The 18,122-nt window shown below is 46.5% G+C and overlaps 1 protein-coding gene across 1 annotated transcript in view; it reads left to right on the forward strand.

Moving 5' to 3' along the window:
- The window catches only part of TXLNB (taxilin beta), a 61,418-nt gene that overhangs the window by 13,250 nt on the left and 30,046 nt on the right, over nt 1-18,122 (forward strand). Inside the window, exon 2 of the mRNA XM_075597822.1 lies at nt 7,837-8,279. Within this exon, the coding sequence (XP_075453937.1) occupies nt 7,844-8,279 (436 nt within the window). The 5' untranslated portion in view covers nt 7,837-7,843. The remainder of the gene's footprint in view (nt 1-7,836; nt 8,280-18,122) is intronic.

Here is an 18,122-nt window from a genome sequence, read left to right on the forward strand (position 1 = left end):
AGGAGAAAGATCCTGGTCAAATGTGTCTGTCAGTCTTTTAGGGACACAGAGTGCTTCCAATTAGCTGGCTGAATGTCCTCATGACATTGGCCTGGCAGAACCATCCCTCCACCTTCATCTCCAGCAAAACTCTCCACTAGTATAAAACATAAAAATGTCTCATCTGCTAAGTGACTTACCTCTCATCTTTAGTATGAAGAAGTCCTGATACAAGTACTCTATGTTTAGCACCCTCTAGTCTGAACAAATGCTGCAACTTTGCTGCGAGCTAAGCTGATCAGATTTACTTGAGTGTTCCCATCCCAACTAATGGAGGATAGTAATGGATTTCAAGCAATTCTAACCTAAGATGAAGATAACAACCTGACGCTTAGATTCTGGAGGCTGTGGCTTCAACTCCATGGTCCCATAGATCACAGTGGATCAGAGACACAGCACCCCCGTTTTAGAAACTAAAACTGTACCACCTGGGAGGAAATGCAGAGGACATAGATAAACGCTGAATATGGACTGCTCCTGTTGATTGTTGTCTCATTTGTTCTTATTGGTTTGCCTATTCTTTTTACTTTACTTTAGGGTTTGTTAAATAAGTTATCTTTTTAACATTTAAGCTCCCATAACATTATGCCTTGGATCTTTTAGATACGGTTCTATGTTATCGCTATTAAACAAGTTTGCGATTTTGAATATGGCGTCCCATGAGGCTCCTTTATTGACCATGCTCCAGTTACCTCCTTTACTAGGGGCAATACATCAAAGGGACTATGGGGGTTATACATTAAGCTGTGATGGGTGCTGATAGTGCCTGAGTCACACTGAAACTCCCATTGATTGTAATGGGAGTATCCATGCGATAGTGCTCTGGTTCTATTCCAGTTTAATGAATAACCACCCATGTTCTCTTAGTTTAATTAAAATCATTCCCTATTTTCCTCCTGTTTGTTCTCTTTTTTTCCCCTTCCAATGGTAGTTGTTAATGCGACCTCAAAGCTGTAGCAAAATGGAGGATTCTAAATTCTAAACCTGTCGTTTTTCTGAGTGTTATCATTATTAAGTGTTTTTTCCCTATTAGGGAAATAGGCAGTATAAGGGCTTGATTTCACCATTGACTCGAATGTAAAGAGGGATCGAGCCTCTTGAATGAAATGTCTGTCCACTTGAAAAGCTGGTCGGACAATCCACATTAAAAATTTGTTAAATAAAAATAAGACACATTGACCTTTGCAGTACTCATATGAAAGACCTGGTAAGTCATGGGCACAGGCACACACGAGGCCCAATTGACTAACCAAGTATGTCATGGCACAAATGCAAATTTTCCAGGGTATGATTGGGCTAACGTCTCCAATGGATCGAGAAGGAAGTGGAGCCAATGCACTTCCGTCTCCATCAGCCATAGGGTAGTGGTGATCAGGTGATTGCTGCTAAATTGATCAAATTACCAAAAATGTCAGAGTTCCAGTAGAACGTCCAGCACTGAAAAGATTAAGCGAAAATCACATGTTGTAACGGTCGTGCTCGCCACAAACCTTAACCGGACCACGGGGCTGAGGTGGGGATGTGAATACACCGACCTTAGACAACGAAGCCAGTTCTGGATTGCGCAGTTCGTAGTCATTAGTAGCAGGGTCAGGGTTGGAGAATGTAGAGTAATCCTTAGACAAGCCAGGGTAAGTGTTGGGGATGGTAAGTTCGGCAACAAGGAATCAGGTACGCAGCGCTTCAGCGTAGCAGCCGTACTCTCTACTTTGCTGTACTGTGGGAATGGCCTCTGCGCGAGGAGTGGGAGCGGCCCATAACGAAGACCTCTGCATGGCAGGAATACAGCAGGCCACAGGAAACAGGAAGCAGAAGGTTAGCGCTGGGGATTCAGCGCTTCAGCACAGGAACCAGGACCCAGCCTCTGCAATGGAGATATACAGCAGGCCCCAGGAATCAGCCCTCTGCAAGGAGAGAAGGTAGCAGGCCTCAGGGAACAGGCAAGGCTGGCGCTGGGGATCCAGCGCTTCAGCACAGGTAAAGGAAGCAAACCTTTGCCAGGGGTGAATGCAGGAGGTCTCAGGAACAGGATAAGTTAGACACTGGGAATCCAGAGCTTCAGCACAGGTACCAGAAAGCAGACCTCTGCCTGGGGTGAATGCAGGAGGTCTCAGGAACAAGGTAGAGTAGCACTGGGGATCCAGCGCTTCAGCACAGGAAGCAGACCTCTGCAGCAGGTCTCAGGAACACGGCAAGAGTAGCACTGGGGATCCAGAGCTTCAGCACAGGAAGCAGACCTCTGCAGCAGGTCCCAGGAACAAGGCCAAGGCGGAAGTATGTGGCAAACACTGTTACATCAAAGTTAACTTGAACTATGCTCGGCAAAGTGTCCAAGAAAGAGGCCAGTATAAGAAGGGCAGATAGCCAATCCCAAGACAGGAGTGTGTGGGAATTCTTCCAATGCCAGAGCAGAGAGACAGAGCTGCGGTGATTGCAAGCACAGGTGAAAGTGCTAGCAATTCCAAGGGGAGGTTTGTTTGAAAGCTCACCAGCTCTACAAGAGTGAGATCCCGCCAAACCCAGGAACGAATTCCTCACACATGTGCTGCGGGTGGGAGGAGAGCTCTGCTCCTTGACAAAAAGGTGGGGTCCAAAATTCAACTTGCTGGTAAAAAGAGAGTTTAATGGAGGATGAAAAGCAGCATAATAGTCAAAAAGTACAGAACATCGCTAACACGTTTCATGCACACGGCGCTTTATCAAAGTTAGTGGTTTTGTACTTTTTGGTGCTTTTTGTCCTCTTTTAAACTCTGTTTTTACGAGCAAGTTGGATTTTGGACCCCATCTTTTTGTCAAGGAGCAGTACTCTCCACCCACCCGCAGCACAGGGCATTTTCGCTGATCTATCTGATTGGAGAAGCACGCCTTCGGAGTAGAGAGGGGGGAAATACTGCGAGAAACGGCTGTGTGTTGCTCATGCTAAAACTGGCTCTGTCTTGCGGGACTAAACAATTGGACTGTGTGTGACGATCGAGAGGATTTGGCCCGGGATTAAAGGGGTTACACCCCAATTGGCCACCCTCTACCCTCACCTGGGAAGCAAGGGGTTAACTGGACTGAGGTCCAGTAATGTGTTTTTACCTCGCTCCAATATCCAAATGCTTATTCCCCTGTAAAAAAAATGTATTGTTTCTGGGCCAGTGTCTGCACCACACACACTGGGGCTTAAGGGGTTAATAAGCTACAGTTTAAGAAAATACAACTGTGGGGTGTCTTTTCAGAAAATCTGGACTTCAAAAGGCTTGATTGAAGTTGGGTGTGAAAAGCAGAAGGGGTTTTTAGTGTACAGTATGTTAATACCTAATTTGCAGGCCAAGGGTATATTGCTGGTAGAGACAGCTAGACCCAGGCTGGGGGCATTGGGTGTGACATTTAGCACCAGGTGACAAATGTCCACCACCCAGGGGTCCCTGCTTCAAAGGTTTTTTTGATGGGGGCCAGGGGGGCGGTTACCCAAGGAGAAAATCAGAATGAGTGACCTTATTAAATATAAGAATATTATGAGATGTCCTTGGCGGAACATGCTAAACATTACATATGTGTATTCGTGGGGCCGAGCCCCAACTAATGATTCTAAACATTTGATATCTAACAGATACTAAGAGCCAGATATTAATATCTCTCTTAATTTTAATATTACACGGTAATATGTAGTCTCATTGGGAGCGTCATGCGTGACGGAATGCATTAATATGGTTCACGTGCCAGTCGGTACTACTGAACTGAAGTTATGAAGTTATTTAGATAGGGAAAAGCAGTTTTTAAACGTCGTGGGGTGGGAGGAGTTTTACTCTGAGGAAAACTGTCAACTTCACCGCTGATTTATGAGAGGGGCTGGGTTTAGGTTGTGTTCAAAGGGAAATAATTGTATAAGAACCAGGCTCAGCCTATGGCTATTGTCTTCATGTATGGTCTTCATGATCTTCATGTATTGCTGTGATGTCTTCATCTGCAACTGAATTATGGAAGAAATGGCCCATCCTGTATCCTGATGGCTTTCTTGTCCTAATCTTTAAGTAAGTGTCTATATTTTGCCTGTTATTTGTATATTTTGTGTGTTCACCTTTATCAAGGAATAAATTATATTTTATCATATCTAAGTCTCGTCCCAGTTCAACCCAGTTATATATGTATATATTTTGGTGTATTATTAATAGCCTGTCACAAAGCTCCCGTCACACTGTGGTTGTTCTTTACATATGACTATGTGGTATGCTATAAAGAGGATTAATATTTGGAAGGACGTGTGAAGGGAGTGATGGTTACCTTTCCCATCTGGGCTTCAGGAGGTGGGTGTTCCGCTCCTCCGTCATCCCCCTCCACTCCCTGCTCCTCCCATTGCTTCCAGCTACCCTCTCTTTAAGGATTGGATTTTCTATCTCTTCTCATAGTTGTCTCTGATCTCAGGGGACATGACCTGATAATTTTAAAACCAGAGACATAACATAAAACACAGACAAGGCTCAGTGCACATCCAGAAAAACTTATATACGGTACAGTGCCTAAATATACATGTATACATGAAACTTATATGCTTATATATATGTTGTGGGTATTTTGGAGGTTCAAATTGAGCTTGTAGGTGTTCTATATGACATGACCTGATAACATGCTATTTTTTTCTTATCCAATCAGAAGAACACAATTTCCACACATGTACTGGAATTCATGTTTATATTGTGTACCCAGTTCCCTATGTCTGTACACCTGAGTATTACAAATATTCTATACATATACTGAACAGTTTGGGAGATTTTTCTCTCTGGTGGTGGTGTTAAATGATTCTGAATTCTATAAATCCAAATGCAATCTTTATACATTTTAGCAATCCCTGTTTTTCTCTCTGTCTGCCAAAATCTTCTTAGTCAAACAACAACATTAGAACACTTTCATTGTTCTGTCACTAAATAACTATAGTTAATCCTATGTTCCTCATATTTTAAGACCCGTCTCTCTTGTATTGTCTTTTACTACTAACTAACTATTTAACTAACCTTTGATTCCAAACTCAAGACCATATACTATTCAACTCAGCAGACATTAAACATACCAAGTTTCTAAATCACAGAAAACATTTCCATCTGCCTGATTTATCTTCTAATCTTTGCAGAGGCAGCTAATCATTTTCCAATATAATTTGTAACTTAATACTAAATTACTTATTTTAACTAGTTACATGCTGAATATATATGTATATGGAGAATATAGCATAATTAATAGTTAGGCCTGAATCATCCTAACTTCACTGGACCCTTGGTTTCTATGTTACTTACAGTTTTAGCTGCCAATGCACTTCTTGATAATTTAAAAAAAAAAAATTAAAGATGGCTCCAGCAGTTACGTTTTGCAACTTCCTATTGGCCCACGGTTTGACTCCATTTTGTTTCCCTAGGATGTATGTCTATCCTGGCTGTTCCACATATCGATCAGAATGTAGCTCAGTACAGAAGGCAAAAGCTGCTCAGTCTGAATAGAAAAGACATACTGTAAATCAGAGGCGAGTTTTATCTCGATTGACAAGAAAGTTTGGGAAGTTTGGTGAGTGTAATAGAGTGATAAAAAAGGTAGAGAACAACAGAGAATCAGGAGGCAGAAATTGGAAGGGGAAGAAAGGCAGCAGTTGAAGTAGAAATTAAGAGTTAGGAAATGGATTAAAGACAGAGAAGGGGGAGGACAATTAGCAACATTGTTACTTGGAAATTAAACAAATCACTGTAAAATGCTGTAAATGCTTCATTATCATCAAATTCTCTAAGCACCGGCTGTAGCAATGCCATGAGCCTATTTAAATGATCGAATCATGGCTTTTTATGCATCACAAAAGTCAACATTTTCAGAATGTGCCACTAGGGCTCAATTGAACTTGGAAAACATGAGAAAGAAAAAATTTAAATCTAAGAAATAAAAAGCAATCACCAATAAAAATGCATATAGTATAATTACAGTACAATGTAACTATCTTCTATTTAGTCGAAAAAATACCCCCATAAACAAATCTGTCTATTTTTGTGTGCCTAGAACAAAATGTTGGATGATTTTCAAATTGAAAGATTATACGATGATATGACAGAAGTGTGACTGAGATCACAATGTTACACATAGGCCAAGACTAAGGCTCAGGTCCAAAACCTCATCCTCCACCTTGACCCACTCATTACCATAGGCAGTGTTCGACAAACCTATACATTTGCTCGCCCCGGGCGAGTGGATTTAACCCTCGGGCGAGTAAATATTGGCCCAAGCAGCACACGTTTGGTACTAGGTGGCGAGTAGATTTTTTGTGTGGCGAGTAGATTTTTTGGTGATTTGTCAACCACTGACCATAGGTCCCAGGGGCCATGTTGTTTTGTCTTATGCACTAAAAGTAGCATGAAATGTAAAGAATGAGTCCATCCATTCGTTAAAAAGAACAAATGTATTTGGAAAGTCAAAATTCCAATAGCCATATTGGTCGAGATGAAAAGCAGATTCGTTGTAGATCGTGATACCTTTTAGCAGACCAACATTAGAGTTTTCATAGATGAAATTATAGTGTGCAAATCTTTCAAAAGCCTTTTGGAAGCTCTATACACTACGGGGTCTATGTTTTAAGACTTGATTTAACTTTTTTTTTGTGCATCAACATTTCTGTGCTTAAAAGTAATTCAAAGCTTCAAAATGTGTGTTGTATGAATGAAGACGTCATACATACAATTCATCATTTATTGTTTGAAATAATTTTTAATGCATCCCTCATGTTGAATCTGATTTGATACAATTTAAATGAAAACAGAATTATGTATATTTCTTTTTATACTAGAATTAGTCAATATAAATTATTAGTGTAGTATTAGATTGCTTAGACATAACCTATATAATGACACATTCGCACTTTGTCAAATTCCTTTTTTTTGGGTTGATGCATAGCGACTTCATTCTGCACTCTTAACACTATTAAGAGTCTTTTTAGGGTTTCTGATGCACTTTTAATTAACTTTGTTGTGCACATAAATATTTGCCTTTAACAGATACCATTTACACATACAAAAAACAAACAAAAAAGAATACTTATCAACACGGCAGAAATTGAGTTTGACATGCACTAGTATTAATTGTTTGCGATGCACAGTACCCTATCATATAAATATTATTTATATATTTAGATATGTATATATGCACACACACACCTTACTATTGAGTGACCAGTCAGCAAGGACATTGTCGACTGAAATTATTTTTTATTTCATGGAGGCCACACATACCTAACTGTAAAGTCATTATCTTATCATAGCTGCTCACATGCTACATGTTTCATAATAGCTATTTTGCCACTAAGATAACTAATGTAATTCAAAACACTTTATTTATTACTATCCCATATTAATACACATTTCTATGTCATTTTTAAAAGCGTGTATATTTGTTATTTCTCTAGTAGTACTTCAGCAATATTTGGTTGTACTTTTTAGGGAAGAGAGAAAAAGGAATACTAGAGGGAACTATGACTGGCGGTATGTAAGTTTACTGTCGGGATTCACTTGCAATTCCTTTCCATGGCTTCTATTTCGCTCCAAACGTTAATGCTAAGTGCAGGCAGCACAAAACAAGTCTGGTATTCTAGGTATGCCATGTGTGAGACTGTCATGAGCAGCCAAGGGTCGCAGTAATAAGAAGACGGAATAACAAACCGTTACCTCGATAGCAAACATGCAATATTGTTCCATTAATGCCTCTTCTAATAGTATGTGTCAGACAAAGTAAAGGTTTCATTTAAAAATATACCTTTGCCAACATTACTATTGTTTTGTATTTTTTTAGGCAAAAGATGGAGAATAGTAACCAAACTTCTGATCTCAAACCTAACGAGCAGCTCACAGCCACTGTAAGTGGCAATCCAGTGCCACTCAGCCAAAATGGCCTTGCAGTACAAGACGATGGGCCACCAGCTGTCATCAATTCACAGCCCTGTGAGAAAGCTGCTAGTGCTCCATCTGAAACAACAGCTCGTGACATTTCGGAAGAGCTGAGCAGACAACTGGAAGATATCATTCAGACGTATGGGTCCGCTGATCTTGTGAGCACTGACAACCAGAGTGCTGGATTGCCAATCAAGGAAGAGTCATTGAATGAAGATGGAGAGAGTGAGGAGGCAAATACAGAGGGGGCAAAAGATCAAGCTTCTTCAGCAGATGTCACCATGGCCAAAGAGACTTCTACAAATAAAGAGAAAAAGCTGGAAAAGAAAATCCTGAAAGGGCTGGGTAAGTAAACTTGGGCACGTTGCTGTGTGGACCAACATGAAAGTGCTTCATAGATAGGGTGACCAGATTTTGAAAATGAAAAACCGGGACATTTTTTTTTTACATAACAGTTTATTTATTGTAGTACACTTATACTTACGACCATTAGTCTTTGTTACATAGTTGTGTGTGTGTGTGTTGACCTCACTAATCGAACAAAAAAAACCCAGATGTGAATGATTCTGAACCCCTTAACCAGTGTCTGGATGCCCCCTCTTCACAATTTCTAAAGCAGCTAGTATCTTACCTGATCCGCAGTCCCTCAAGGTACTATACTGGAGGGGAGGTGTTCCCTACCTGTCTTTCGAGGTCTCCCGTGTGAAACTTGAGTCAGATCTGGAAGAAAGAAGGGTAGGTTACTTCGGTGTAGGTATACGGCAGTTAAAATAAGACAGGGAGGGTGAGAGACAGAGAGAGAGAGGGTGAGAGACAGAGAGAGAGAGGGTGAGAGAGAGGGTGAGAGAGAGGGTGAGAGAGAGGGTGAGAGAGAGGGTGAGAGAGAGGGTGAGAGAGAGGGTGAGAGAGACAGAGAGAGACAGAGAGAGACAGAGAGAGACAGAGAGAGACAGAGAGAGACAGAGACAGACAGAGACAGAGAGAGACAGAGAGAGAGACAGAGAGAGAGACAGAGAGCGAGAGAGGGTGAGAGAGACAGAGAGAGAGAGAGGGTGAGAGAGACAGAGAGAGAGAGGGTGAGAGAGACAGAGAGAGAGAGGGTGAGAGAGACAGAGAGAGAGAGGGTGAGAGAGACAGAGAGAGACAGAGAGAGAGAGGGTGAGAGAGACAGAGAGAGAGAGAGGGTGAGAGAGACAGAGAGAGAGAGAGGGTGAGAGAGACACAGAGAGAGAGAGGGTGAGAGAGACACAGAGAGAGAGAGGGTGAGAGAGACAGAGAGAGAGAGGGTGAGAGAGACAGAGAGAGAGAGGGTGAGAGAGACAGAGAGAGGGTGAGAGAGAGGGTGAGAGAGACAGAGAGAGGGTGAGAGAGACAGAGAGAGGGTGAGAGAGACAGAGAGAGGGTGAGAGAGACAGAGAGAGGGTGAGAGAGACAGAGAGAGGGTGAGAGAGACAGAGAGTGGGTGAGAGAGACAGAGAGTGGGTGAGAGAGACAGAGAGTGGGTGAGAGAGACAGAGAGTGGGTGAGAGAGACAGAGAGTGGGTGAGAGAGACAGAGAGTGGGTGAGAGAGACAGAGAGTGGGTGAGAGAGACAGAGAGTGGGTGAGAGAGACAGAGAGTGGGTGAGAGAGACAGAGTGGGTGAGAGAGACAGAGAGTGGGTGAGAGAGACAGAGAGTGGGTGAGAGAGACAGAGAGTGGGTGAGAGAGACAGAGAGAGGGTGAGAGAGACAGAGAGAGGGTGACAGAGACAGGGAGAGGGTGACAGAGACAGGGAGAGGGTGACAGAGACAGGGAGAGGGTGACAGAGAGAGAGAGGCAGACAGAGAGAGAGTGAGAGAGACAGGGAGAGGGTGACAGAGAGAGAGAGGCAGACAGAGAGAGGGTGAGAGAGACAGAGAGAGGGTGAGAGAGACAGAGAGAGGGTGAGAGAGACAGAGAGAGGGTGAGAGAGACAGAGAGAGGGTGAGAGAGACAGAGAGAGGGTGAGAGAGACAGAGGGTGACAGAGAGAGAGAGCGTGACAGAGAGAGAGAGCGTGACAGAGAGAGAGAGCGTGACAGAGAGAGAGAGAGCGTGACAGAGAGAGAGAGAGCGTGACAGAGAGAGAGCGTGACAGAGAGAGAGCGTGACAGAGAGAGAGAGGGTGACAGAGAGAGAGAGGGTGACACAGAGAGAGAGAGAGAGGGTGACAGAGAGAGAGAGAGAGAGAGGGTGACACAGAGAGAGAGAGAGGGTGACACAGAGAGAGAGAGAGAGGGTGACACAGAGAGAGAGAGAGGGTGACACAGAGAGAGAGAGAGGGTGACACACAGAGAGAGAGAGAGAGGGTGACACACAGAGAGAGAGAGAGAGAGAGGGTGACACACAGAGAGAGAGAGGGTGACACACAGAGAGAGAGAGGGTGACACACAGAGAGAGAGAGGGTGACACACAGAGAGAGAGAGAGAGAGAGGGTGACACACAGAGAGAGAGAGAGAGAGAGAGAGAGAGAGAGAGGGTGACACAGAGAGAGAGAGAGAGAGGGTGACACAGAGAGAGAGAGAGAGGGTGACACAGAGAGAGAGAGAGGGTGACAGAGAGAGAGAGAGAGGGTGACAGAGAGAGAGAGAGAGAGAGAGAGGGTGACAGAGAGAGAGAGAGAGAAGGTGACAGAGGGTGAGAGAGACAGAGGGTGAGAGAGACAGAGACAGAGAGAGAGAGAGGGACAGAAAGGGAGAGGGTGAGAGGGAGAGAGGGGGAGGGAGAGGGGGAGACAGACACGGGTACACACACACTGGTACACACACACACACACTGGTACACACACACACACTGGTACACACACACACACACACACACTGGTACACACACACACACACACACTGGTACACACACACACACACACACACACACACTGGTACACACACACACACACACACACACACACACACACACACACACTGGTACACACACACACTGGTACACACACACACACACACACACACAGGTACACACACACACTGGTACACACACACACTGGTACACACACACTGGTACACACACACACACTGGTACACACACACTGGTACACTGGTACACACACACACTGGTACACACACACACACACACTGGTGTACACACACACACACACACACACACTGGTACACACACACACTGGTACACACACACACTGGTACACACACACACTGGTACACACACACACACTGGTACATACACACACACACACTGGTACACACACACACACACACACACACACACACGTACACTGGTACACACACACACAGACACTGGTACACACACACACACACTGGTACACACACACACAGACACTGGTACACACAGACACACACACTGGTACACACACACACACACACACACACACACACACACACAGACTGGAGTACAGAGGCAGCCACGAGCAGGTGGCTCTCCGCCTCCCCCTGCACCCACCCCCGCGCCCATCTCCCGCACCTAGGGGGGGGGGGAGGGATAGGAGCGCCGGGACACAAAGGTAAACTGCCGCCGCCCCCCCTCCCCCGGCGGGCAGCCACGGGCTCCCGGGGCAGAATGGGGGAACACCGCGCAGCCACCACTGCCCGCCCCCGCGCCCATCTCGAACCAAAGGGACAGGGGGGGGAAGGGGGCGCCAGGACAGGGGGCAAAGGATAAAAAACCCACCTCCTATCCCCCCGGGCGGGCAGAGGGGGGGAGACACCGCGCAGAAGAGCCAGGAGCCGCAGGCAGAGACACACACCACGTGTGCTCTGCCGCAGGAAGCGGAAGCCCCGCCCCCAGGCACCCTTCCTTCCATCCATTCCGCATGCCGGTCCTTGGTGAAGGATGATGCCGGGGGCGGGGCTTAATGCCGGGACGCTGGGGATTGGCCAACAAGGTAGGAAACTGCCGGGAGGGGGGGTTGGCATTAAAAAAAAAAAAAAAAATACTTACCAGCCGGGCTGCTGCAGTCTCCTCCTCCGCGCCGCCGCAGACTCGCGCACAGCGCACAGCGCACCGCAGCTTACTCGCGCACCGCCGGGGACAAAAAAAATAAAAATGGGGACACATTGAGGAAAATCCGGGACATTTCCGGTACACACAGAAAATCGGTACAGCTCCCGAAAAACCGGGACTGTACCGGCAAAAGGGGGACGGGTGGTCACCCTATTCATAGATGCAATTATACAATGGCTCTTGCAGAAAATATGTTTGAGGTTTCAAAAGCTCTGCATGTATAATCTTTCATGTCATCCATGAAGAACATGTTGGTCCCCTAATAGGTACTGTATCACAACCTACAATGAATCCAGATTTCTCTAGGACCAATATGGGTACTTGAACATTATATGGACCTTTCATTGTAGTTATGTTTTATAATTAGCAGGTCATATATATGCAGTGCTGCGTTTAGAATTCACAATTCTTCCATGCCTTAAAAGAGATCACCATTTCATTGCGATGCCTGATGCATATGAGAGATATCTTTTCTAAGCTGTGCTTTTCCATATAACTCATAGATACCTCGTGACCCATTCAAGTGAATGGATAATAAAGATTGTTTCATCACTGGAAGGTGTCTTTTAACCTAACACTGCTTAGTAAATTTTGGCCAAAGTGACTTGCTTAATTCTTTGCCTGTTCAATGATGCCTTTGCCCCAATGCTGCTTTATCGCACTTGCCCAATAGACCTACTGTATGCCTTAAAGTCAGCAGGTGGGAATTGGCTAATCAGAAAACAACATTCACTAATATTTTGAGATGATATCTGCTCGTGTGTGTTAAGAAAAACCTTTTTGTGTGCGACAATCGTAGTTCATACGAAAAGCCAAGCTATAAACATTTTTGGCACACATTTAGCAGATGCGCATCATTCAAAGCCCTGCTCATTTCATTTGCAAATGAACTTGCACGGATTACACAAATTGATAGTTTCTATGAATATGATACTACAGTATTTGGGTTTTCAGTTCTTTTTTTCCTCTAAAGCTGAATAGTTACAGAAGTGTATTCTTCAATATGTCGCAGTTAAGGGAATAACTCCTTTATCCACATAAAAATTAAATGTTTGTCCGCAAGGGGCATTGGCTAATATAATATGCTTTATGGATGATTGTCAATAAGATTTATAGCAAAAAGATGAAAAATAGAATAACGCTTGGCACTTTTGAGGCTGAGCACAAGATTAAATTTGTAGCGTCAAGATATATGGTGCAAAATGTAAAAAAAATCTTAAACAAAATGAACATGATTGTAAACATAGAAAAATACTTGAAAGCACCATACATGAAAAACAAATAATATACCTTAATAATTGCTCTACAATCCATTACATGCCTCACCAGAACTGAAGGAATTCATGTTTAATGATTTGTTACCCACAAAGGTAAAATCAATTCATGTGATGGTTAACATTCAAATACAATTCAGACAAAAATGTCAATTTCTCTTATCACAGTGTAACGGGTATTCCCTATGAATACAGCCGCTACTACCTGCTGTGCAACCTGTGTGGCTCTCAGGAGCCTAAGCCTCCGCTTGGGGAACCTGGGGTACATACATATTATACATCTCTTGGTGCAACGCCTCCACCTGGGAGGGATCCCAACGGAGTGGGAGGAGGCCCTCACAGGAAACAACCACACAAAGCGAGCAAATGTAAAACAGGACTGGCTTTACTGCATAGCAAACATATATCAACACAAATCAACATGCGCCACGGCGGACGATAACCACACTGGGCGTCACGGCGGACGCTACCACCTCTAGGCGTCACGGCGGACGCTAACCACACTAGGCGTCACGGCGAACGCTACCACCTCTAGGCGTCACGGCGGACGCTAACCTCCCACAGTGTGACCCCACCCTGTGTCCAGTAACCCCCACCCAAATGTCTCGCACTCCCAGAGTCAAATACCACTGTGCATATGTGTGTGTGACTGCGCAGCCACTATGTTTGGTGATAGGCCTGGTTGGTGCACGTGAGTTGCAGGTTACCTGCCCGGGCTCCAGCCACGGGTACCGCGATATCAATCCGCACGATCCGACGTTGTCCTCCACACCGCGTGGGTTGAAAGTCCAGCGCGAACAATGTCTCTCCTAGTCTTAGGGTCTTTGGTGGTGTTCTGAGCCCAGAACCCACCTCGCAGGGCCGCACGGCTTCAGCACTGTGTCCCTGACTACTCGACCAAATAATGGGGCAGTGTCCCTATCTAGGGCCTGTCCCTAAGCTCCACAAGCTACTAGGTGGCTCAGGACTTAACTGGGACCTTGGGGGCTGCTGGCCTATGCAGAGGGTCACTGACCCCTGCATCCACCTCTTACCCCTAGCTGGTCCGGATCCTGACTGCCTGCGTAGCTGCAAAACCCCGCGAAATGTATCCATCTGTTCCCTGGCAAATCCCTCAGCCCTATTGGCTCCCTGGCGTCAGGTGTCTCTGCCCCTATGCACCCTGGGGGCTGGCAGACTCATCTTCGCGCATGCGCGAGCTATCTGGGGCCTCCCGCGCTGTGCTCTGCTACTGCGCATGCGCAACAGCCCTAGCATGGCGGCGCCCTGCTTCCCGAGCCGCCGGGCCGGTGGCAACACGATCGCGGCCTTAGCGACGGCCCGATCGCGTCCCCGGCAACCGGCCTGCTCGCCGCTCGCGTCCCTAGCTACCAGGGATCGATCTCTCTCCTCGCGCGCCGCCCCCCCCCCCCTCACTCCCTCGCACACAGCGTCTGGCGAGAAGGGAGGAGGGGGTCAGCCACGACAGGGGGGACCTGGCTACATCCTCCCCCTTGTGAAAACTCCAACGTCCTCGCTTGGACCACATAACTTCCCAACAATGTACACAAATTATATAATAAAAATGCAGTAACTATATAACTTAGCACAGGTAACTCTAAACGAGATTGCATAATTCGTTGAGCATCACAATCACAGACTGTATCTTACTACGAGAACACTGCTGAGCCTCATAATGGGGTGCCCCCATTTGATCGTAAATAACCCTAGTTGGCGGGTACCTAACTCGTTGACTCTGTCGGAGTTGTTCTTCGGCAACTCCCTCGGTGGAGTAATAAGCATAGTCCTGAGGCCTAGCCTCTTCCCTTGAGGGGAGAAATGTCTCTGAGGGTACAAAACACGGGCTCTGTGGATCCAAAGGCTGGCCTGTTGGTGCCACCTTAGTAGGCGTTGGCCTACGGGGCCCTTTACCCGTAGCTCCTTCGGGAGATGCCCCTTCTGCGGGATGGTCCCTTTGAGAGGGTCCCTCCATAGGGTCTTCCGGAGTTTCAGAGTGAGTCTCGTTAGTTACAGTCTCTTGACCCACCTCTGATAGATCGAACTCACCGTTGAGCGGTGTGGCTTGTAGTTCCTCTTCTTCATCTCCCACTTGGGGAATGGGGAGAAGGTGATTACGATGCCAAACCTTTACCCGGCCATCGGTGTCTCTGATGCGGTAAACCGGGAGGCCAGGCATCTGTGACTCCACCTCATACACGCCATCTCTCCACCGGTCCGCCAGTTTATGTTTTCCGGGGATTCACAAATTACGAAGTAACACTGCATCCCCAGGACGTAACTCTCGATACTTGACTTTATTGTCATATCGTCTCTTGTTACCAGCATTCAGTTTGGCTGTAGACTTCTCAGCCTGTTGGTAAGCTTGTTGCAGACTGTCTTTTAGCCTTTGCACGTACTTAAAATGAGTGGTATTGAGTATCCCGTCCGTTGATACTCGAAGACGCACATCTACTGGAAGTCTGGCCTCCCGCCCAAACATGAGGAAGTACGGGGAGAACCCAGTGGACTCATGGCGAGTACAGTTGTACGCGTGTACTAAAGTTTCTACATGACGACTCCATTCTGTTTTCTGCATTCCCTTCAAGGTCCCAAGCATGTCCAACAGGGTCCTGTTGAATCGTTCAGGTAAAGCATCTCCTTCAGGGTGGTACGGAGTCGTCCGGGATTTGGCGATGTTCAGCATTTTAAGTAATTCTCGGATCAGAGTACTCTCAAAATCTCGCCCTTGGTCGGAGTGAAGTCGGTTTGGAAGGCCGTAATGAACGAAGAACTTTTCCCACAGAACTTTCGCGACCGTGATAGCCTTCTGGTCTTTTGTGGGGAAGGCCTGTGCATAGCGGGTGTAATGATCCGTGATGACCAGCACATTACCGATTCCTCGACTATCAGGTTCGATACACAGGAAGTCCATACACACCAGGTCCATTGGACCAGAACTCTTAAGATGGGCCATGGGAGCCGCTCGGGTAGGTAACGTCTTGCGTTGAACGCACCGGGAACAACGGCGGCAGTGTTGCTCCACCGCTTCCCGCATCTTGGGCCAGAAAAAACGGTCTCGGACTAGCCCAAAAGTCTTCTCTACACCGAGATGCCCGTGTTCATCATGTAGAGACTTCAACACCATATATCTCAAATTTTGGGGTAGAACTAGTTGTCGCCTATCAGGGTGGTTATGATATTGGACTACCCTATAGAGCAAACAATTATCTATCTCGAACTTGTCCACCTCACGCATGAGTAACGCGACCAGATCTCGGGGAGCACTCTTCAATAGTGCGGGGTTCTTCCGCTGAACGGCTTGTCGGATGATGCTGATTACTGGATCTCTTAATTGATAGTCCACTAAGTCTTTCCATCTTATGACTTTGTCCTGGGTTATGTTCATCCCGGCGGGGTCGCAGTAGGCAGCAGGGATCGCCTGCGACTGGCACCCTAACGAATCGGCAACTCTTAGTTCAGAGAATGCGACCTGATCATTGATGACGGCTGCTATACTACACATTGCTCGCATCCCAGGTCCGGGGATCTCTTCCCATTCATCATCATCAGGGATAGCACTCAATCCTGGTCGTCGTGATAGAGCATCGGCCCCAATGTTCAGAGGCCCTGGCTTGTACTTCAGGGAGAATCGGTAGTTACATAGTGCCGCCAGCCATCGGTGTCCGGCTGCATCCAATTTGGCGGAAGTATTGATATACGTGAGGGGGTTGTTATCGGTCCTTACCTCAAACGTAACACCATAGAGGTAATCGTGAAGTTTCTCCGTGATCGCCCATTTGAGAGCCAGGAACTCTAACTTGTGCACCGGATATTTTTGCTCACTGGGTGTCAGACTGCGGCTGATGTAGGCTACAGGCCGAAGACCCTCGGGGTGCTTCTGATGCAGGACCGCGCCCTGTCCATTGAGACTGGCATCCACATGCAGGACATACGGTTGTTCTGGGTCAGCATATGCAAGCACCGGGGCTTCAGTCAGGCTTTTCTTCAAATTCAGGAAGGCCCGTTCACACTCAGCCGTCCACTTATCGCCAAACGGTTGACGGGCCGACGTGGCCTTTCTCCCAGTATCTTCAGGGTATATTTTCAGCAAATTGTTCAGGGGTTTAGCTCGGCTAGAGTACCCTTCCACGAACCGACGGTAATACCCACAGAACCCTAGAAAGGACCGCAGCTCCATGACATTATCGGGACGCGGCCAGTTCACCACCGCTTCTACTTTGGCTGGGTCAGTAGCAATCCCCTGGGCAGACACGATGTGTCCCACGTAGGTCACCGAGGTATGACAAAACCTACACTTGTCGAGTGATAGCTTCAATCCTTCTTGGCCAAGACGATCTATCACCTTCAGCAACCTCTCCTAGTGTTCTTCTAAGGTCTTTCCGAAGACAATGATGTCATCCAGGTAAACCAGACACTCCCGAGGGTTCATGTCCCCTATCGTCTTTTCCATCAGCCTCTGGAAGGTAGCCGGGGCTCCACATATACCTTGGGGCATACGTGTAAACTGGTAGAAGCCCAGAGGACAGACGAAGGCAGTCTTTTCCTGATCCTCTTCACTCATGGGTACCTGGTAGTACCCGGACCGCAAATCGAGCACACTAAACCATTGGCTCCCTTTCAGAGCATTCAGGATCTCTTCAATACGAGGGAGATTGTATTGGTCAGGTACCGTACGATTATTCAGCGTTCGATAGTCGACGCACAATCTTACAGATCCATTCTTCTTCCTTACTACCACTATGGGCGAGGCAAAAGGACTCCGCTACTCCGTCAGTATTCCAGCGGTCTTCATCTCCTCCAGGACATCCCTTACATCGTCCACATCCCTGGGGGCGATACGACGAGAACGTTCACGGAACGGAGTGGCATCACTCAGCCTAATAGTGTGTTGGGTGCTGCGGT

The sequence above is a fragment of the Ascaphus truei genome, chromosome 4 (genome assembly GCF_040206685.1).
Source record: "Ascaphus truei isolate aAscTru1 chromosome 4, aAscTru1.hap1, whole genome shotgun sequence".
Taxonomy (NCBI): domain Eukaryota; kingdom Metazoa; phylum Chordata; class Amphibia; order Anura; family Ascaphidae; genus Ascaphus; species Ascaphus truei.